Source organism: Microchirus variegatus, assembly GCF_963457635.1.
Source record: "Microchirus variegatus genome assembly, chromosome: 4".
Classification (NCBI taxonomy): Eukaryota; Metazoa; Chordata; class Actinopteri; order Pleuronectiformes; family Soleidae; genus Microchirus; species Microchirus variegatus.
This window is the reverse complement of record NC_139805.1, coordinates 2,565,066-2,588,761: the sequence shown is the minus strand read 5'-3', so window position 1 is coordinate 2,588,761 and position 23,696 is coordinate 2,565,066. Positions and strand designations below refer to the sequence as shown.

The 23,696-nt window shown below is 38.6% G+C and overlaps 1 protein-coding gene across 1 annotated transcript; it reads right to left on the bottom strand.

Moving 5' to 3' along the window:
- Nucleotides 1-13,848: 13,848 nt before the first annotated feature.
- aggf1 (angiogenic factor with G patch and FHA domains 1) lies at nucleotides 13,849-23,051 on the bottom strand (the record flags this gene model as incomplete). The annotated part of the gene is made up of 16 exons (XM_083887729.1): nucleotides 22,910-23,051; nucleotides 21,129-21,322; nucleotides 20,829-20,928; nucleotides 20,188-20,396; nucleotides 19,741-19,872; nucleotides 19,454-19,654; nucleotides 18,274-18,685; nucleotides 17,986-18,094; nucleotides 17,111-17,162; nucleotides 16,714-16,815; nucleotides 16,365-16,533; nucleotides 15,372-15,451; nucleotides 15,159-15,286; nucleotides 14,298-14,397; nucleotides 13,998-14,183; nucleotides 13,849-13,923 (listed from the first exon to the last, which is right to left on the bottom strand). Exons 2-16 carry the CDS (start codon nucleotides 21,312-21,314, stop codon nucleotides 13,849-13,851), a joined length of 2,241 nt encoding a protein of 746 aa, XP_083743855.1. The 5' UTR covers nucleotides 21,315-21,322; nucleotides 22,910-23,051.
- Nucleotides 23,052-23,696: the final 645 nt, after the last annotated feature.

Below are 23,696 nucleotides of genomic sequence, written 5' to 3'. Positions count from 1 at the left end.
TGTCTTTTGAATAATGTTTTTTCCCTAATATAAATAGTTTTAAATCTGTCCATGTGTCCCTTGTCCATGTGCTGATTGAAACTCAAGTCACACCGTCAAATATGTCATTATTACGGTTACATTGTTCTTGTCAATAAAGATGTTTTATTTAGGGATGCACTGATAATTTGGCGGCCGAAACACAGCGAGTTTACTGTGGAACAGCACCCATTAAATGCAGGAACGTCTCTTTGCGCGAAACTTGGTTGCATACAGAGCAGATTATGAACTCCCTGCGACATTCACTTCACACCAGAGAACATTCTCTCTCTCTTTGTGCAGTTAACTAAAGACATCAGCTCATCTGATGCATCTGTTATTCCCTTAATTGCAGCACTAAATTGTCTTCTACACAAAGATTGAGAACATGGAGTGAAAACAATGAAAAGTGAGCTATGCTCTTTAAGAGTCTGTCACCACATTTTATTAACATCTACTCAGATCCCCTGCACTTAATCGCGACTGTACTCGATCCTCATCGTAAGATGTAATGTTATGTGAAGTGTTTTTGATGGGTTAGGGTTAGGTTTAACTGATGTCTAAAACACATGTTACTATTTGAAATGAAAATGCATTTTTTTCAGCATATTTCATGTCATAACTAATGTGGTCAGGTGGTGCAACCAATATTCGTCAGGTGGTGCAACCAATTTAAACCAATAAATGATACGTCAAAGTGACCAAATGGTTTATAAATGTATGTATAATGTGTGTGTGAATGTGTGTATTTGTGTGATTATTTTCCTGTCTTTAAATGTAAAATTGGATGTTAAGGATGCTTAATACCTGACCTTCAGAGAGCAAAAATCTAAAATTATTGTAAAAAAAGACCACAATGATAAAAACAATAATGTTTATCTAGTGTAGACACCTTAAGGTATAGTTGCCAAATCATTATTTTTATAATAAATAATCATTTTAAAATAAATATTAGGAATGTATATATATATCTATATATATATTTTATAAAAAATATTCTATAAATTCTATATAAAATGGCCATAATCTGAGTTTAAATAAATAATGATGTAACCTGTCATTATTCACTTAAATATGATCATAAATCTGTCCGTTTCCCTTCACTTCATAGTGCGTCGTTATCCAATCCATTCCACGTGTTCATAATAGAGAACGCCCACATCACTGAAAATCCAGTCCACGTTTTCCCTGCGACCTTGCGTGCACTCCTGCAGCGCGTGTGTGCACCTTGAAGCACACAGAGCGATGACTAGCTTAAGCCGAATAACGCGAATGAAGAATGGACATCAGGAAGTTTTTCAGTAAGTATTCATCACTGCTGCTAGTAACAGTTAGTTAGCTCTAGCCCCAGCTAACAGCTAACAGCTAACATCAGAAAGTCCCAGAAAGTCATAAATGAACCAAGTGCTACCTGTTTGAAAAATAAAAACCTAGCTTGTTTTTTTGCGGTCAAAAGTTACATTCCAGCTCGAAAAGAACACTGCTACTTAGCTACTTAGCTAGCTAGGTAGTCTGACTGAGTTGTGAAGGCCCTGGTTGTTTATAGAGTTAAGTGTGCACTCTTTTTACCATAGACTAACTTTCTGAGCATCAGCTGTGTTTCTCAATTTACGCATGGATGCACACAGTGAGTCAGGAGCTGAGCTCATTCGTGTATGATTATCATCAGTGGATAATAATAATAATACACTATTAATAAACACTATTGACCTGTAGGGGTCAGGGCAGAGGAGCACAGGGAGTGAGAGGAGAGAGACCTCTACTGGAAAAGTGAGTTTAAAGGATTTCACAGGATGGAGTAATTTGTGATTTTTTTGAATTGAATTGAATGACTTTATTCCTCCCCCGGGGGGGAAACACACATTTACAACAGCTCAATTAAGGCGACAAGAGGTGCAGAAATGTGCAAGGGCATAATAAGTAAGAAGAAAGACAACGTAAAGATAAGAGTAAAAATAGGTTAAAAAATAAAATACAATATGGTAAACAAATCACACTCTAAATATAAGTAAGACTCTAATAAAATAAAATACAATAAGGTAAAAATACGCTCTAATTTAAGTAAAAAGAAGTCAAATGTAAGATAGAGTAAGAAATAGAATAAAATAAAATACAATATGCTCTAATATAAGTAAAAAGAAGTAAAATGTAAGATAAGAGTAAAAAATAGAATAAAAATAAAATACAATATGGTAAAAAAAAAAAAACTGTGATGCAGTCTTGGAATTTTATGGAAGTCAACATGAATATGAGATATGAAACATTTCAGTCAAGGTGTGCACCATGTCAAATTTATTTAACTTGAGCTTTCATTGAGGAGAGTAATAATTAGAAAGTGGAGAAAGCTAAGATATTTATATAAAGCACAAATTAGCCTGACCCAAATATAACAGTATCTTAATATTACTTTAATTTAAGTAATTAAGTTATATTTTTCAGGGCTTGAAATTGCAACCATTTTAGTTACATATGCGCCCAAAAATGTAATCTTTGCGAGCAAACAATGACTTTGTTGTGAGGGAAAGTCTTGGCATTAGCCTCTATGTTGATCAGTTTCTCAGTCTTTGTCAGCTGTTTGTGAATTGTTGTGCTTGTGCGCTATGTTCGCTCACATCCTGTTCTTCTCTTGGGGGCTAAGCCTCCCTTGTCCTTAAAACCTAGTGACGCCTCTGGTTCAAACACATTGTTCTGGACTCAAAAATATGCATTACATCTAATTTGAAAATACTTTAAAAAAATACCTTTTTAGAAGCTTTATTTGTCATTGACCCACTAATAAAATGGAGCTTCGGGAATCAGGAAGAATTGGTGATGGCTTGCCGATTAGCGACGGCACGCTAGCCGCCAAGCGCCGTCTACCGCCTGCCGTAAAGAAGAAGTAGAAGAAGAGGTTTGCCTTTGCTAGTCTGAGCAGTTTTATATTAAGATATCAAAACAATACCGTGGCCCCAAAACGTGATACATACTGAACCGTGGGAAAACTGTACCGTTGCATCCTTAATATATCTTAATATCGTTTTGATAATATAAAACTGCTCAGACTAGCAAAGGCAACATTACATTGTAAAAATAATTAAAAGCACAGATATAATCACACCACAAACGTTATTTAAACAATAGTGCAATCAGATCAAATGAAACAAACAAACATGAAACCACACAAATTAAAAATAAATAAAGTTTAGTGCTATCCAACAAAAATAAACACACCTTTAACCCACTCAGAAACTACAAATACACCGTGCTGCTGCAAGTGAAAGAGACGGGTGATGCCGCTTGCTCTGGGTGGCGCTGTAGAGCGAGTGTCTGTCCAATATCCAACTTCAAACCAAGTTCACTGCGCTGCATAACAGATGCTTGCACTCCGTGGTTTAAGATAAGATAAGATAAGACAAGATAGTCCTTTATTTGTCCCGCAGTGGGGAAATTTCCAGTGTTACAGCAGCAAGACAATAAAGATAAGGATAATAAATAATAAACATGCATTACCAAAAAGAAATACAATATATAAAGATATTAACACTGACTATAAAAATAGGTTTAAAAATAGAATGTAGAATGTATATTATAACCGGTCTGCAGAATATACACAGTATGCACATGGTATGGATATTGCACTGATGAGAACAACTACAGTATAAAAAATTTGACAGTATGAAAAATGACAATATATTGCACTTAAAAAATTTACATTACGAAATTATGTTTGTTGACATTCATTTTCTCATCCTCATCGTAGTCTACGCTGAATCCTAAATGATCTCACACATCGGACTAATACGAAGACGGTGCCGCTTCAAACTTCATTTTTTCAGAGTCTCGTACACTCGCGCTGATTGCAGCTGAAGGCGGCGTGACTCATGTCTCTGCTCCTGAGTGGATCTAATCACGCAGCATTGTGTATTTTGATAAATTTTGACAGACTTAAAAACGTACCAAAACACCGTTGTTTGCCGTTGCGTATTGAACCGAACAGGGAGTACCGGACGGTTCGGTAAAATACCGAATACCGTTGCATCCCTACTATATAGTATATATTTATACAATTAAAATACATCAAAACTTGAAGAAAAAAAATACACATAAAATATATTTAAATCTTTAATCCAAATGGCCCATTTTAGTGTCATGTACAGTATTATATATTCGGTGATAACTAGTGATAACATCACTTTAATATTACAGTGAATAAGAGATGAGTTAATATTTATGACTTGGGTACTGTGGGTAGTAAATGTTCAGTATATTTGATCAATAAAGTCTTGTCTCAAACTATAACACCTCATTGTTTGTTTATTGAAAACATTTGTATTATTATGATGAAGATGTTGAGTAACCAGTGGCAGAAGCCTTCTCTTAAATGTGATAGAGGTGGACTGGGAGTGTAAAATAGCAGACAATGCTGTAAAAGTGTACTTTTCAGCACCAGTGAAGAGACATTCTGTGGTGTGTGATGCAATGAAACCGTAAGAAACAGTGGAATCACTGACGTTAATAACCGTTTTCATTCACGAGTAAAAGCTCTATAAATAGAATACATCTGTAAAGAGTGACTGAAACTGCTGTGTCTTTAAAAACCTACTCTGCCTCTATCTTGGCTCTTTGCCCACAGGGTTCATTTCCCATTTCCCTCTCAGCCACATGGACTGAGCACCAACACACGGAGGCAACAAGCCTTTTCACACAAGGACTTTTCCATCCACAACAGCAGAGCAGCCACAGCTCATCACAATCAAGGTATGATTTGACATTCAACTTATGTGTAAGTACACTGTTATCTCTACTGAGTAAACCACACGTTATGCTTTAGCATTGATCTGCTGATTTTTTGGACAGTAGGTCAGCTGACTCACTGAAATGTGCTTTGTCTGATGTGCTTATGTTCTGCTGCCATGCTGGAGCTTTTGTCTTTTGCATAAACACAAAGCCTCTTTTCATGTATTCGTAAATTCTAGATGACCAAACATTTTGTGTCGGGGTTTTGCATCCAAAACTGTAAGAACAAAGAATTAACAGCGTTTTCAGGCAGGCTACTGTGGGAGAATTATATATATATGAGGGAGAATGAGTCACACAAACTGGAAAGTTGGCAACAATGAGGTTAAAATGACTTTTAATACATTTCAAATCTTGTTAAAACTACAGAATGAGCCAAGTATCAAAGTTGTCACAGCGGCCTGCAGTGATCGAGCTGCATAAACAGGATGCTGTCATCTGTAAACACACACACAACACACACACACACACACACACACACTGGTTGAATGAACAGGCCGGGGAACCGGCGCCATCTCTGGTGTTGATGTTCCATGTTTCTCCACAGTCTGAATGGTTTGTTATTGCACGATGTGGCTGACATTTCTGGAGGATTTTCTGGGAAGATGAGGTCAGAGGGAGACACGCCCAGAGGTTCAGGGGCCCAAGCAGGAAAGGACATTCAACAGCGGCTATGACTGAGTCACTCATCAAGAGGAAGCTGCGTTATTTCCATTCAGTTAGGGGAGGAATTTTAGTTTGGGTGTGATATTTTAAGATGAATGAATTACATGGGAAGGGTCACTCCAGTTTCAAATACACAAAAATAACCACAATAACAGCTTGCAAATATACATATTTCCCCCCAAAAAATAGAATACCTAAAGCAACTTTAAAAGAGTCAGCTTCAATACATATTTCTGTTGGAATGAGAATCATTTCCTCTCAGCCAAAAAGATCAAGTTGGATGACCTGTGAACTTTCTGGAAGCACTTAAACCCACACTTCCTGGTCCTTTTACACCTCACAGTAACACATACCATCACAACTGCTGAGCTCTTGTGGATCTATTTTGACTGGACGTCAGGTCTGAAAGCACTGTGTGTGTGTGTGTGTGTGTGTGTGTGTGGGGGGGGGGGATACTGAGAACCAGTGAGGGATTTTAACCAACAAAGTGAGGTCATTTTTGCGCAGTGAGGACATTTTGGCCGGTCCTCACTTTGTTTTCATTGAAATCACTTCCTTAGGTTGCTGTAACATGCTATACTCAATTTGTCAAAAAAAAAATATAATTCAAATTTTGGACGACATATTATAGTATGACGTTTTTTGTCAAATTTTGGTAAAAAATTGTTTTTCATTTTGGTCGACGTAGTATAATATGATGTTTTAGTCAAATTTTGGACCAAAAATTTTGGGTAAATTTTTTTTTTTAAATTTTGGTCGACATAGTATAATATGACGTTTTAGTAAAATTTTGGATCAAAAATTTTGGGTAAATTTTTTTTTTAATTTTGGACGACAGTATAATATGACGTTTAGTAAAATTTTGGATCAAAAATTTTGGGTACATTTTTTTTTAAATTTTGGTCGACGTAGTATAATATGATGTTTTAGTCAAATTTTGGACCAAAAATTTTGGGTACATTTTTTTTTTTAAATTTTGTCGACATAGTATAATATGACGTTTTAGTCAAATTTTGGACCAAAAATTTTGGGTAAATTTTTTTTTATTATTTTGGTCGACATAGTATAACATGATGTTTTAGTCAAATTTTGGACCAAAATTTTTGTGTACATTTTTTTTTTTTTTAATTTTGTCGACATAGTATAATATGACGTTTCAGTCAAATTTTGGACAAAAATTTTGGGTAAATTTTTTTTTTTAAATTTTGGTCGACATAGTATAATATGACGTTTTAGTCAAATTTTGGACCAAAAATTTTGGGTAAATTTTTTTTTCCAAATTTTGGACGACATGGTATAGTATGACGGTATTGTCAAATTTTGGACCAAAAAATAATAATAAAAAAAAAATAAATCAAAAAAGTTTTCTTTGTAGATGTCATTCATGAAGTAGATATTTGTAATTGTGTTTATTTATAAAGTGGAAATGCTGGTCCTCAGTATGCAGCAAGTACAAGAGTGTGTGGTCCCTGGTGCCTGCTCTCTCTCAGTTCCAGACGAGCTGAGCTGATTCTATGTGTGATGTCGTCAGACTGCTGTCCACTGATTGGTCAGAGTGTCATCACTGGAAGAGTCATGAGTGCGACGTCTGACACAAGAATCAAACTGAACAATGAAGAGCTGTAGATCAGTGTGACTTATTAGTCAGTATCAGTATCAGTAAGACTTATTGGTTGATAGATAATCTCCAACATTTAGCAAGGAAATGTCTAAAACCTCAATATTTAACAGAGGAGTCTGGTGTATTTAGGGAAGGGACAGCACTGCTGAAAGCCAGCAAGCCGCATCACGACCCCATGTCTGTGCTCTGGTCATGGAGGAAGTACTTAACAATTTTTTTTTTTTTTATTAATTGAGTCTAATGATTCAGTTAACCAAAAACAACTGCTTTACAAGTCACTGGTTACTAGTTTGTGTGTGTCGCATTTAAAATGAAGTCATGGCAGTTTCATGCAGCCGTGCAGTGATGACTCCGCCCACATTGAGGAGGTACTATCGTAATGGAAAACTAACCTAAACCATTAGGTACCTCTCAATGGAAGTCTCAGACTGACTAATGCTGCATTTTGTTTACATCAGTACTTGGAAATCACAACTGGGAGAAGTAACTAGCCCTGAGTTCACCGCATTCCTTTTGAGAAGTCACTAACGCAACCTTATCTTCGTTATCTTTAGCTAGCCATTGTTAGCAATACCAATCAATAACAATACTTTATGTGGTATTATCTGGTTAAATAAGGGTTAAATAGAAAATGGTATTGTGTGCACACAAACAGTGTAGCAACATATGTACAGATAAAAAGTAAAGATTAATAAGTGCACATGGTTCAGGGAAACGTTCCCCCATGACGTCTGAAAGTTCAGACGACAAAAGGAACGAATGTCTGTTTTTACCTGCACTGTTGTTTAAGCTTTAGATGCTAACTGCTGAGAAACAACCACAAAGATACTTTCAGTGTTTTTAATTCACTGCTCTGTTTCGTGCACTCTTTGATGGCGGCAAGTTGTGTTTTGTGATTTATCTATCACCTCTGTGAAGTCTTTCTCACCAGACTAGTTCTGAACTATATTTTCCAAAATGACAGACTCCACTGAGCGAGGCTTGCAGTCGCAGCCCAGCCCTCGACCACAAAGTCAGTGAAATGAATGATGTCCTGCTCTTTGTAGGGAAATTATAGATACTGATGATGAGGTTGCAGAGTTACCCTCACTGTGCTATTGCATGGTTACACACAGCAGGGAGAGCAGTAGACCACACAATAGGGAGAGCAGTAGACCACACAGCCCGTGGTGATGTCATACTGGACTCAGTGCCAGCCAACTGAACATTTCATTTTACTTTTCATATGGAGTGACTACTGTAAGATCCATAATTGAAACGGGAAATAAAGTTTATATGATTTACAGAAAGTGAGCAAGAATTATTTAAACAAAATTAGGCATGTGCATAAGTTTAGGCACCACAAAAGAAAACATTTGTGCATCCTCCTTTTGCAGAAATAACAGCCTCTAAACGCTTCCTACAGCTTCTAATTAGAGTCTGGATTCTGGTTGAAGGTATTTTGGACCATTCTTCTTTACAAAACATCTCCAGTTCAGTTTGATGGTTTGCCCCGACACACCTTCAACTTTGTCACTGATTCCTGGACATTATTCTCCAGAATCTGCTGATATTGCAGATGTTCTGTAAATCGCTAGCTTAAAATGCCAACAGTCCACTCACCAGCAGTCTCTGTGCTGTCAGGGCTTCATAAACAAGGTAATGGCGCAGATAAACACAAAAAAAAACAGTGTTAATTAGAACTTCCGTTATATGGCAGCTTTAATTTAAAAAATTGGAAGGATATTTTGGTTCCCTCGGTCTGTTTTTATTCCTCTGCTTATCATGTCAGCTTGATAAGCAGGGCATGTCTGCCCTGAGGAAGAACTGTCATGTATCACATGTTCCTACAACAGTTAATGCATCCATCAAAATAACAGACCACACTTTTAACCAATATTCTATGTATGTATCTGACAGTGCCAACTCACTAATAAAGGCCTTTTAAATTCTTTAAAAAATGAATTAAAAATGTTAATTGTAAGCCTTACATTATATTGTAAGACTTTATCTGTGGCACCTGAGGCACTTCATTGTAAAGACATGCCTCTGTTATGTGCAGATAAAAGATGCTTCTTTTGTCTGCTTTTGATTTAAACATGCGGCACACAACAGCGCTTTGTTCTTTGGCACGTGTGCGAGTGTGTGACTGGGTTTACGTATGTGTGGTATGAAAGAGGGCATGACCTTCTCCTGCTATTTGACCTTTTTGACCTCCGTGTTCAGCTCGTTCCTTCGTTCGTGTAGGGCTCCACAGGCAATTGGGCCAATCAGCCAAGAAGATAAGATAAGATAGCTTTATTTATCCCACAGTGGGGAGAGAACAGGGTTTCAGCAGCTCCGTATACAGATTAACAATTACACAATATTATAAAAACTGTACATAGAAAGAAATAAGATAAGAGTGAATGTAAATAAGGTGCGTATTAGGTTCAGGTAAAAATAAGACAAATCTAGGCAAACAGGACAACAACTGTAAACAATAACTAAACAGACCAGCCAAAGACAAGGAACAAAACTGTAAACAATAACTTAACAGACCAGTAAAAAAACAAAAACTGTAAACAATAACTTAACAGACCAGTTAAAAACAAGAAACTGAACTGTATCGTCATCCAGTTCAATGAGGCCGCTGACTCCATGTGGTGATTTGAAGATCGGGCATTCATCGATGATGTATTCAACAGTCTGTGGTTGTCTGTGGCAGACACTCCAATCATATGGAGATAGATTTGGGTCTTTGCTACTCCAGAGCGAAGTCTGTTGAGGTTGACCCAGGCATTCCGTGGCAGGTCACACCCAGGCGGGTTGGTTGAAGGAGGGTTGATGAACTTCTTCAACATGGGTTAAACATCTGGGTTAAACATCTGGTAAACATCTATCTTCATTGACATGAAGATAGATTCAAACCTTTCTTTCCTCTGGAAAAGGCGCTTTCAATGTCATGTACTAGCCGGGTCACTTGGTCAGTTTGCCATCCTGAAATTCCACCTTCTTCTGTTGAGACTAGAGATCGATAGCTCGATGTCACTGGAGATGACGATGGGCGAGGGACCAGATGCAGGGAACTTTTGTAGGACCATTCTGTTGCAGCGTCTGCTGATGTTGGAGACAAAGGACATATGGGGGCATGTCCAGGTGCCGTGTCTGCCAGAAGAAAAGGTTCTGGGGTCCTTGTAGTCAAAAAGCAGATGAAGGTTGTTGCTTTCTGCCCAGTCGCCAGCAACAGAGCCATTTCTGTCAGTGTTCGAGTACCCCCATTTGATGTTTCTGCAGTTAAAATCACTGCAGACTAATGCGTTCACAGGGATGGTAGGGAAGAAGGTTATATCCAACTCAGCAGGTGGTGGTTTATAGATGTTGCACAAGATGGTGCCCAGAGCTTCCATGGTGCACCTAGGCCTGTCACGATAACAAATTTTGCTGGACGATAAATTGTCTCAGAAATTATTGCGATAATCGATAATATTGTTGTTCTGAGATAATTTTCATCTAATACAATGATAATGGTATAATAATGCAGGCACACCTTTTCAAAGAGAAATAAACTTTTATTTTTAAAGAATATTTAACACTAGAACACAATAAATTAACAAACAAGCAAAAGCAATAAATAAAATGGGTTAGCTGCACTCTGCGTTGGTAGGCTACGCCAGGAGTCCCGCCTCCCCACACACCATGTGACTGACAAGTGACTGACATGAGGGTTCACTCATCGTTACTCTGGCTTTACACGGCAATGCTCCAGGGTGAAACCGACAAAATATTTTATCAGATGTGCCTTTCGTTTAGACGGCGACGGCGTTTTTGGGGCTTAAAAACGCAAAAAAATGAACCCACCCCCCAGAGTGGAAATCTTAAAAACGCTCGTCTAAAGGGTTGAAAACGCAAAAGTGTTTTCTGAGCTACTAATGCTGGCACGACGCTGAAGTTGGCACCACATTCGACGCTGAAGTTGGCACCACATTCGCCAATGTGGTGCCAACTTCAGCGTCGTCACGCTGGCTATCCACCTGTACGCTGACGTCAGATCCATGTGCAGTACAGACAAACAACAACAAACATGTGGATTAGAATCCATCAGTCGCACATTTAAGTCGCCTTAGCTGCTCTGATACTGATCCAGGAGTCATTTCAGCAATTACGCCGAGTCAATGTTTTGGTTTTCGACTGTGGGCGACTCAGCGCTACTAGAGAGAAGTAGAAGGAAGTTTCAGCGCATGCGCATGGTGTTGTTGTATGGCAGTGCTTCACAGCGCCACCTAGCCACCTGGCATGCATACTACATCAAATTTCACACACTTTAGGACCCGAGAGGGAGAGGGAGAGAGAGACGGGGAAAACAAAAAAGCATGCAAATGGCATTTATCGCGGCCATAAAAATGATCGCGATAATTTTAATTATCGTGCGATTAATTGATTTATTGAATATCGTGACAGGCCTAGGTGCACCATTCAATAGCAGAGTTGGCTGGAGATTGCTGAAGGGCTCTTGCGTTTATTCCCTGTTTGGCGTAGCAGGCAATGCCATGTTTGTTGTGATCTATGAAGCTGATGAGGTCGAAACCATTGATGAGCAGCTTGTCTTCGGTGACACAGTGGGTCTCTTGTAGCAGCAGTATGTTGGCTTGATGTTGGTTGGCAATGTGCTGGATGAAATCACACATTTCGACCGTGTCAGACCCTCGACGTTCAGCTGCAGTAAACACACTTTTAGCCATGAGGCTCGTCTTTACAGACGCGTGATGCCTTGTGGGTACTGCACTGTTGAGAACGGAGCGCTGCTGATGTAGATTCAGTGTAGCACTAGTATGACTGCTTCTGTTGGATTCTTTTGGTGCCTTCGGATCAGGATCGTAGCGATCTGTCGTAGAGCCAGTAAAGAGACACCAAGGCAAATACATAATAACAAATTAATATTTTTATCTAAATATGTACAGATATGATAAAATAAAACCCTTCTGCGCATTTGTATCTAAAATGCACACGTAGAGTTCTGTTGTGAATAAGCACAAGGAATGTGAGGACTGTTTCAGAGTTGAACCCAAGACCTAAGACGAGCTTGTTGCCACTTGTCAGGATGGTGTGAAAGTTCAACCTGAGGAAAAAATAGTCACCTCAGGAAAAGACACATTTACTTAGTGAGAATGGAGAAATCTCTGCTCTAACTAGTTTTTGCACCTCATCACAAACATTGGGGAATGAAAATATCAGCAGATTCTGTCACTTCCATGTTTTTATTTTACTTATGGAAAATAAAATACACTATGCACTTTAAAGAACAGACCAGTGTTCCTCTAACTGCTCCTGGGGGAAACTAGTCAATCCAGATCTTTTAAATCCTCAAAGCTCACAACGTCACACGTGAATGAATCCTCACTTTATCTTATGACTCAGATCTCTTTATGGTCGAGACTTTCTACCCGACATTACAGGGCGTACAGGGCACAAGCAGATCCCTCCCCATTTTATTACACTCAAAGATCAGCTGTTGAAAGTTTACTCTGAAGAGGGAGGGACCTTCACTACCTGTTGAGAGAGAGCGAGAGAGAGAGGAGGAAATCTGACAGCAGTCAAAGTGGAATATGCCGACAAGCTGAGGGGAAAATACACTGGTACATTTGGAGGCATTGATCCATCTGTAGGAGAGAGGGATTATCGAAATGGGTGCTACAAATAGCACCAGTCCAAAGAAGAGCAGGAGGCGAGGCAGCTCTAGGAGTCGCACCAGCAGCACCTTGTGAGTCATGTTGAGCAGTGAACTAAATCTACTCTCATTTAGTTTGAACCAGTAAGGACATTTCTGAACTTGTATAGTTCTATTATATTCATTCATGGAGCTGTAATGTGAAATAGAATAATGATCTCGGGGATGCAGTTGGTGTGAGACTGGCCTCTGTTTGTTACTGTACACCTGCACACATACAGCAAATATTCACACATGAATCCAGTTATGACAACATGACCATGGTGAGTTTGCTCAATGGCTTTTGACAAATATTTGGCTGAGAGTGAATTTTGGAGAAAACACAAAACAGTGAACCAAAGAAACTGGACTGTTGATCATGTTCAACATTTAATGTGTAACATCTTTAAAGATTGAATCAGGAGTTTGGACAGTGTTACACAGAGCAATCAAGACTGGTCCTACGTGATCAGTAACCAATTTTTGTCTGTTGACAACAGTATGATCTCATTGTGAGAAATATAGCTTCTCCGTGTCAATATTTGCTTGAGGCGATACGTGTCGTCTTTGCTCTGGGAGGCACGGAGGCAGACATGCCCTCTGTTGGTTTGACTACAAAAGCACTGGATTATGAAACACACGTTTTTTTAATCAGTCAGTCTTTGTCCAGGTCTGTAAACATCTGACATAACTCACTTATAGATTAGAGAAACATTCAATGACAGTAGCAACTGAGATTTACTGTTAATGCAGTTTTGGACAAGTCAACAGAAACATAATGGTGATGAGAAAAAAACTAAGATTTGTAGAAAAGAAATGATTTATGATGAAAATGAACAAACAAAAATGTGTATTTCCATTTTGCATCGACGAATAACTATGTGACAATACAAAGATCCATTTACATGTTTTGTCATAATGAATGAATACACAGTAGCTCTAAATAAACAGCTGCTTCCTTCACTGCCTAAAATATCACGACGACACTTGTTTTGCGTCTCTACTGGCAATGAAAAAATTAAGGCCACCTATAACCATGGTAACTGTACACACAAAAAAATATACCATCATGGTTACATGGCATACAGTCTAGAACTGATCATCAGACTAGCTCATAATCACATTCTATTCCCTTCAGAATGAAGTGATACCGAGAGAAAACCTGTTTAGATTGCACCTGCTGGAGAACAAATGTGTCCACACTTATTCCATCGGTGTGTTATTAGCGTCGGCCTCCTCGGCTCCTCTTACCCAGGCTTTGGGTGACTTGTTCTGTGCTTTGTTTGCAGGTGTGTCAGGCTGGCATGAATCAGCAAATCTCTCTCTGGCTTTCTCCCAGTTCTTCTGAGACTTTGATCTGGTCATAGAGACAGTGTCTATAGAGAGGGTGGCACCTGCCCCCAAACCTGACTGGGATTTTCTGATCTTCAGTTCAATCTATGGAAAAAACACATCGTTAAGTGTTTCGTTTCGTTCTTTTTGTTTTGGAGTTGATCTGTGTAAAAGCAGATGTGCCTGTTGTGACATCTCTAGATTATAAAATATTCTTACGGGGTTCGTCATTCCAGTTCCCTCTTTGCCGAGTCCCTCTCCTTTCTTCCAGCCCATCTTTTCCAACATCTTCCGTCCTTTATTCACTTCGCTGATCTCCCTTTGAAAGGAAATAACATAATATGTAGTTACCATTTTCTGTAAGGCTAGGTGATATGGATTATAAAGAATAATAATGTCAATATATTTACGCTATATTCCGATATACGAGATGGGGGAGATAAAGCTACACAGTGCACACTGGTTGTTTCTCTGGGCTCATTAAAAGTTTTACTTTGAATACAAACTAAAATATCTACTGATTATTATCTGTACTACATGCATGAAAACACTTATTACCTTTTATTTCAGGCTTTTTCTCTTTTTTTTTTTACAATGTAAATATTAACAGTGAAATTGTCTATAAATATGGTCAAATTCTATAAGTTACATACATTACATTATTATATTTAACTTATGACGTGTTGTGTATTTCTCACATTTATTTAATATAATAAATATGCTGATCTTTATGAGCCTACAAAACAGGAAATGTATCAAAGATACGATATGACGATATCTAAAATCTAAGACGAGATCTTGTCTCATGACAACACTGATTTATCGATATATTACAGTCCACACCGTCATCAGTGTCACAATGTCCGGGACTGAACACAGTGATAAAGTGCAGCATGTCAGTCTCCTCTCCTCAAGGAATTTTGAGATTTAGATTCCACATTTAGCATTCAGATTTAACATTTAGATTTAGATTTAACATTTAGCATTTAGATTTAACATTTAGCACTTAGATTGAGCCCAAACTTTTGAACAGTAGTGTACAACCAATGAATTCACAGCAGCAAAAGACAATCAACGTACGTGTGAACAGAAGCAGGCGCATCGTCTCGTTGGAAAACCCCCTCACTGCCCACAACCTGTCGACGAGACTCTGCTCGGTCCTTGTATTTGGGATTCCTCCGGGCTTTGGCCTCTTCATACTCATTGCTCTGTTTACGGAAAACATATATAAGTGGCTCCATAATGAAAAGAAGAGGGTGTTGAATAACTGCTGCTAATTCTAATAACACACACCTGCAGGCCATATTTGGCCTTCATCTGCTTCAGCTCCTTCTGTCTTAGCGCTTCTTTATCCTCTTTGGTTTGAGGAGGGCCTTTTGGGAATAAACAGATTCAGTCAACACTTAAGCCTCGTTTCCACCAAGTAGTACAGTGTAGTTCAGCTCAATATGGTACAGTTTGGAACGTCACACCCTGGCTTGTGTTTCCACTACAGGGATGTGTAGGTCGGACATCCACCATGCTCTGCTGGGTACCTCAACAGATAGGTTCCAAAATGTGGGACAGTACGAATCAGTTACTTTTGTAACCTTCACCATTTTTGATAATTGAAACACAAGTCATTTTGTACCAGACCAAACTATACCACTTGATGGAAACAGGGGTTTTGGTAACTGTAAAACAAAAATTAACAAGTCACGCAATGTCCTCCATTTTGCTCCTTCAGTTAACAGTTTCTTGGTTTTGTAAATGGATGGATTTGATGAATTTGTAGATATGCAGCACTGTGGCAAAGTCTTTGGCAACCATTAGATGTGTTGTTTTAGCAATGCTATAAAGTCCGTATGGTGAAATTATGTGTATATCACTGTATAGGAGCACATCCAGAAAATCATGCAAAACCACGTACACATGATGATGAACATGATTCAAAATGACACATTTTCAGGAAATAGCTTCTGCAGGTTGAAATTGTCAAATATTTAGTGTGACCTAGCATTACTCAATACACTCAAAACAATAGCTATGACCATGGCTCTTTGGAGTGGAAAAACCTGTGTTTGTGCAACTATTTCATGTTGACAAATATCTGCTGTGAACAATGTCTATTACACTAGATTATATTCAGACGATGGTCACAGGAGCACAAGAAGCTGAGGCAGTCGGTTGAAACAAAGGAGAGAGTGACAGGGAGAATATACTTTGGCACAACAGATGACAGTGACTTAAGTGAAGTGTTCCATGACTCTACATTGTCTATATGGGTTTCGTCTTGTAGTTGCTCACCTGTCGTCTGCTCCTCACGCTTGTGCTTGCTGAGGTGAGCCATCACCTGACCAGGCTCACATCCATCACAGGTGTCGGTGCCTGAGTGGATGTGAAAGGACAGCACTGTCTCTCCCATCTTCACCTCGTCACCGTGCATCAGTGCATGCGGCTCACATTTGACTTTGGGCTATACAAGAAAGAATAATGATTTTTTTTTATGTCAACGCCAACTTGCTTTCAACTCTAACTTTATTTCTAGAGCACATTTAAAACAAGCACGGTTTAAAAGCAATACAGATGATACAAGTGGCCCATACAAAAGCCACAGCTTTAGTAAGATGGCAGCAAACTGAGACAACAAGCTGACCTGTAAGATTCGGTTGCCATTGATAACGGTTCCGTTCTGGCTTCCCTGGTCCACCAGCACATAGCTCTGCTGCTCCTGATCAAAGTACACCTCTGCATGGAACTGAAAGCAGTTTACATAACACAAACCAGTGACAAAGGATATTAGAAACAGAAAAAACACAGGCTGTAAAGAGAAATGCACCACAAGTGTAATTTTGTTTGTGGAAAAAATGTAAATAAAAAGCAGGAGCAGTATTTAACTCATGTTGTGAGCGCCTTTTCCTTTCTTTATGGTAGCAGAATATTTGTTACTCAGTTGTGTTATTAACAGCTTAGTAAAAAGTAAAAGATGCAAAACTACTGAATCAAACTAAAGTGATATTGGTAGATACTTGAGGCTGTGTGTGGATTGTTACCTTGCTGACTCCCATCTCTGGTATTCGTATCGCATGATCCATATCTTTCTCTCTGCAACAGAATGATGACAAATTTTGACATCAATTACTCATATTTACTCTGAGTAAAACTACTTGGAGAGCTTGAAATAGATTTTTCAATTGCAAGCTGCAGTGATTTTTTCTCATTGTTGATTATTATTATTATTGTTCCATCTCCGTTTTATCTTTGTGAACAGGAATGATGTTACATTATTAGGGCTGTCAAAATTGCAGGATGATTAATTTGAGGAATTAACGCGTAAATTTTTTTTAACGCATTAACGCACTTTCTCATTTCCGTTGCGCTACGGGATAGACGTGCAGTTTATGAACAGGCAAGGCAGGCAACAGTACACCCTGTACTGAAAATAATGAGAAATTAGACGCCCTACTTTTAGGCAGGACGCCCTAAATACGCCCTATTTTCCCCCTCAGTAACCACCGAAACGATGTTGTGATGACGCGCGGGTATAGACCGGCGCGTGCTGGCCGTAGTTTTTGCCAGCACGCGCCTGTCTATACCCGCTTAGAGTCTGTCCAAGATTAGTTTGGAACATCAACAAAACCATTGCAGCAAGATGTGGGTACAAGGTGGAACAGCACCTATTAAATGCTGGAAAGTCTCTTTGCGCAAAAGTGAAACTAAAGAGATCAGCTCATCTGATGCATCTGTTATTCCCTTAATTACAGCGTTAAAGCGTCTTCTAAAGAAAGAACTAGACCACGGAGTGAAAACAATAAAAAGTGCACTCTTGAGAATGTCAACAGTTTGCTAAGACCTACTCGGATCTCCTGTATTTTTAAATATAACTTCCTTGGTCCATAACTACTAGACGAGAAAAATTCACACAAACCTGCCGATGGTGGCTGAAGTGTCAGCTGTGATGATGAACAGAGAGCCCACCTGCAGCACTGGAGACCTGACCACCGTCACTCTTACACAGGGCGGCCAAATGTCTTTCACTAAAAGATAAAAAAAAGACACCACAAATTTAAGAAGACCAAAGTATGATGACTTTAGAGAGCGATAGGTCTTAGTAAAATGATGTAGTTACTACCAGCTATATCAATCTGAAAAAAAACAAAGAGTGTGTCTATGTGTTAAGAACAGGTGGCAAATACAGCTAATTTTTTCCTCTCACCTTCCCGACTCTGAGTCTCCAGCTCTGATTCTGGACTGTCCCTGTAGGATGAGCCAGAGGACGATGAGAATGATGGAGTAGACTCCCACTTGTCTCTCTCAGACTCTGTGATCTCACCCTCCTCCGGTTCACTATTACCCTCAGAGTCATCACTGCAAGACAGGTTTCTTTTCTTTTTCCGCTTGACTGATTTTGATTTCTTTTTCTTCTTTGACTTTCTCCCATCATCGTGGCATGAGCCATTTTTGTGCTTCCTCTTTTTTGATGAAGATTTGTTGCTCCCCTCACCACGCGGAGCTGCGTCTGCACTACGAGATCTCCGCTTCGGTTTTCGTGAATCGGTGGTCTTCCTGGTCGTCTTCTGTTCGACCCAGTCAGCTTCTTCTTGTTCAGACTTGATATCTGTTTGCTCCTGGCATCAGATAATCAGAACAGTGTGGTTACCGCTTGGTGTGAGGTTCACAGATGACAGCAGGCCAGCTGGATTTGTGGTGTAGTTCTTCATGTTTTGCCATATTAACCAGTCAGTCTCAGTCTTCAATGACAGTTCACCATTTACCTCAACCAAATAACTTCAAGTCAGAACTTTAGTTTGAAAAGGAAGTGACCAAGTCATAAAAAAAGTGTATAACGTGCAAACAGCTGCTTAAACTATATAATGAGCTATAGTTTTCTAGTTTTGACATGCTTAATGGTAATAGTGAGGATTAATTAATTTGATATAAAGTCCCAACTCACAGCAACAACAAAACACCAACTCAAAAATTAAATATTTAATATGATTCAATGATAGTAGCATGTAAATTTGATTAAATGTGTAGCTTGTATTAATGGCATGAGCAGATTCAGTCAATCTGTAAAGGACAAGTGATGCAGTTTTATAACAAACTGTATAAAAAGGTTCTCCTCTGATAGTAGCAGATGTTGAAAATGTACCTTGGTGGGAAGCAGAATTCCAGTAAGAGGAAATCTTCATTTTAGTCAATGAGTAAGTCAGCTCTTGCACCTAGGTCAGAGGAATAGTATTTTAGTCAACTACCCTCAAATGTATACATGAAGCATATGTTTAATAACTGAGACCAACCAGGTTAAGTGGATTTTTATGAGGAACTACACAAAGTCAAAAGCCTGCTGTCAGCCACAGTCATGCATGGATGAAAGTTGATTTTTTTTTACATACCTTATCACACTGGCGTGATGTTTTCTTGACACCTTTCCTGGACTTCCTGACTTTGTTCTCAGCAGTGTCCTTGTCTGGACAAAGCTCAGCACCAGTCTGCACAGCAGGAACCTCGATCCTGGAATGAAAGTGGTATCGACCGCTCTCTGCGTCATGGTAGTAGTACATGCCGGTGTTGGCATCATAGTACAACTGACTGGCCTGAGGAAGAAAGACAACACTTTATACACAGCTAAAAAATATTACTGCTATATAAGCTGAAATGTACACAAAAGTATTTGACAAACCGAGTCATAGTAGAAGCCTGTGCTGTGATCATAGTACATTCCTGTGTTCTCGTCAAAGACGAACCCAGTCTGTGTCATTGCCTCTTCAGCGGTTACCCTCAGAATATCCGCTATGGATCCAGGATCACCCTGCTGCTGGAAGTTGTTGTCATTAATTTCATAATGTAAACTGAATTATACAAAGGTAATGTATAGTTAACTTCACCTTATTATAATACCTTGGAATGGTACTGATAAATCAAACAAATTCATTCTGAAACAAATTTTTTTTGCCAATACTACAAACTAGGGCTGTCACAATGATCTACAAGACAGTAGTGAGACATGCTGTGGTGTATGGCTTGGAGACAGTGGCACTGTCTAAAAGACAGAAGACAGAGCATATTCAAGGGAAAGCTCAGGATGAACACTTTGGAAAAAAGTAAGAGAGGCAAAGTTGAAGCTAACCTCGGTTGTGACCATGACACTTCCGTCAGGTTGGGCTAATTCATCTGCAGATGCTGCTTCATGAGGTGTTGAAACTTCTGTAGCATGGCTGCCATCAGCGCCATCAGCTCCATCCGCTGCTGCTGTTGCTGCTGCTGCGTCCAGGCCTTCCTGGCTTTCTGTTGCTTCAGGGTTCTGGTAGTAGCTTCCATAGTAGTAATTGTAATAATCTGGAAGGGGAAAAACAATTAACGTCAATTATCTAATTTTATCTAACATTTTCAACAGTTTCTTAAACCGCTTCGCTGAATTATCTTTGTGTCCCGATAACCACCAACCAGTGTGGTCCATTACGATAATGTTAAGTGTTTTTCACAGGTGATTCCGACATGATGTCGGTATCAAAAAAGTTGTCCTCACAGTACTCTCTCCACCATTATTCTTCAAACAATGTGTGTACTCTGTATTTTGAGGGCAGGAATTTGGTAATTTCCGAGTACAGACAGGGTGGGATGCATCAGTTACATCAGATGTGGGCTTATATTTTTATCCAGACAACTTTTTTTTATTGATGTATATCCAGACATGTAGGAGATTTCAGCAAAAAAATATGATGAAAACGAAACAAATAACAGACTTAAGCAGGGCAAAGTTACACACACCAGTTTCTGTCCACACGCAGTCATCTGTCTGAGTTTCACTGTTGACTCGGTCTTTGTCCTTCTTCTTCCTTTCATGAATCTCTGCACTCAGCTGATCCACCTGAAACCAGTTAAATCAGATTTAAATCAATCAATTTCAGCCGATTCTTTTCACAACAAGAAGTTTCAGAGTAAAATAACTCAAGGCAGGTCAAAAACCAAACAATAGATTTAGCAACTGTGAAAATAATTGTTGGCTTCAGTCCTCGTTCAAAGACGTAAAGAGATTAAAAACATAGTTTTCCTTATGTTAACACTGACCTGTTTCCTCAGGTCTTCGTTGTAGCTATCTGTGCTCCTCTCAAGTCTCTCAGACTGGTGCAGCTGCTTCTGTAGCTTGGACAGCTCAGCTCTACACTCTCTGAGCTCCTGTTTCAGCGAGTCCACTTTCAGACGCAGCTCTGCCACTTCACAGACTGCGTCCTTTTCTCCGTCCTCGGCCTCCATTAGTTCAGCTGAAAAAGTTTATATAAATAATTATCTTTCATGGACACCACCAACCATGCTCTCCACCACACACTGGACACCTTTTCTAAAACAGCTTAAGCCAGGGTACAAGAAATAATTACAGTCACATGCCAGATAACTCTATGACACATCTGCTCTGACAGACAGCAAAGCTGAAAGACTTGGTAAAATGTCTATAGTGATTTCTCTGACATATATAACAAGCAATTTCTTTTGCAGTGTAAACTATTTTTTATTAAGTTAAAGTTATTGCCACAAGTCATTTCCACATCCAACAAAATATTAACTACTATCTCTGATACAAGGATAACAGAAGATACAGAAGATCATTACCATATTGTATTTTACTTTATTCTATTTGTGCTCTTATCTTACGTTTTATTTCTTTTTTTACTTATATTAGAGTGTAATTTTTACCATATTGTATTTTACTTTATTCTATTTTTACTCTTATCTTTACGTTGTCTTTCGTTCCCCCCCCCCAGTGAGGAATAAAGTCATTCAATTCAATTCACTGTATTTTTGAAATTGATAAAAAATAAGAAAAGCATTAAAATGTGATAAAAAAAAAAGAAAAGAGGTGCGTCTCATACAGCAAGTATAGCTCTACTTTCATACACTGGAATAGGAAGGTCATGATGTAATATTGTCATTATAATGTATTAGAAATTAACAAATGAATAACCTCTAATAATTTATGTCATCATTACCTCATGAGCTTCTCATTGGCTAAAAATCAGTGTAGACTGCCTAATCAGGACACACCTCTTTTAATTCCATTTTAGTACTTCCCATATTTTGTTAGGTAAATATCAACATTTATTTTTAGCTCAATAGCTTACATATGTTATTTCAGCTGCTGACCTCAAATCAGTGAAGGATCACACTCGCTTAATGAGAAACGCCTCTTTATTATATATATATATTTTTTTATTATTATTATTTTTTTCATACATTCAATACCCGTTTTATTTTGAGAACCGGAAGTTTCTACACGTTGTATTATTTGAGAGAGTGAGGCAGACGGGAGCATGTGACACGCGCTAAACAGACTGAACCGATCAGTCAATATACATACGGTTCATATGTTTAACACATAAACAGCAGGAGAGTGAGTGTGAGTGTACACACCCTGGTGTGAGTCGATATATTAAATAAAATGTAAATGTGCTTTTAATCTCATAAATCTGCAACTTTATTGTATTTTGACCTGGTACAGATCACTTCCGGGTCACGTAACTTGCATTTATCAAAGTTGGATTAAACGGGAAACGCCCGTTATCAGTTTTTTTCATTTTGATTTTGAAAACAAATATTGAGAAAACAACTTTTTTGTATTATTATTATTTCTGGTTTTATTTTGAAAAACGAATGAACGGATGATACACGGATTCAATAACGTACGTCTGTCTTCCTGGAGTATCCGTCTATCTTTCTAAAGAAAACCTGCGTAAATCCCTTTTGAATGTCCGTTGAACATCAGTAATAAGACTGATTAAACTATTTAACGACATGAAATCAAACGTTTGCAAACGCGGACTGCCTGGTGTTAACATGTAACTGCTGCTGCTTACCGTTCGTTTCGTCGGCTTCTCCTCAGCAGTAACTCTCGTGTCAGCGCCGCACATGAAATAACCTGTAAGTTGAAAATAAACATCTTGTCACCAGGCTGTTTTTGCGACGAGGACATGCTGTAAAGAAAAGTAGACAGTTTAGAGTTATAACCGTGGAAATGTTTACAGTCCACCCTGTTCCTGACCGCCATTTACTAAAGCGTCAATTGCGTCACAGCGGAAGTACTTCTTCTTCGGGTTCGGCGGACTTATTCCCACATGCCAAGGGATACATTATGCTGCACCCTAGCGGCGAACATAATTTAATTATTAAAAAATAAAAAATAAAAACTTCTTCCATTAGTTTGCCTCGCATCTCTTTTCTAAATTAAATTGCCTATTTCAGATTAATTCATGTTTTTGTGGACATAATGATCCACTGTTTTGATAAAATTTTACTTAAATATTAGTAAAAGTACTGGTCCAGAAATCTATTCAAGTAAAAGTAAAAGGTACCTTGTTTAAAATGTACTTTTTTCAACAAGGTCGGGGTTCTTTCTTGTGTCATGAACAGAGGACAAGGGGACACACGTCTCACAGTACTGGTTTTTAATTAAAGGCAAACTTTACAAATTAAATTGCTGACAAAATAAAACATGTACACACATAATGTATCAGTCAAAAGGGGTCAAAGGTCACAAATGCTTTAACTTTCTCACTCACCAAGGAAACTTAATTAGTGCCAATTCATGGATAATGTAGCAACGTTCAGTACTTACAAATAAAAACATACTTAAGTAAAAATAAA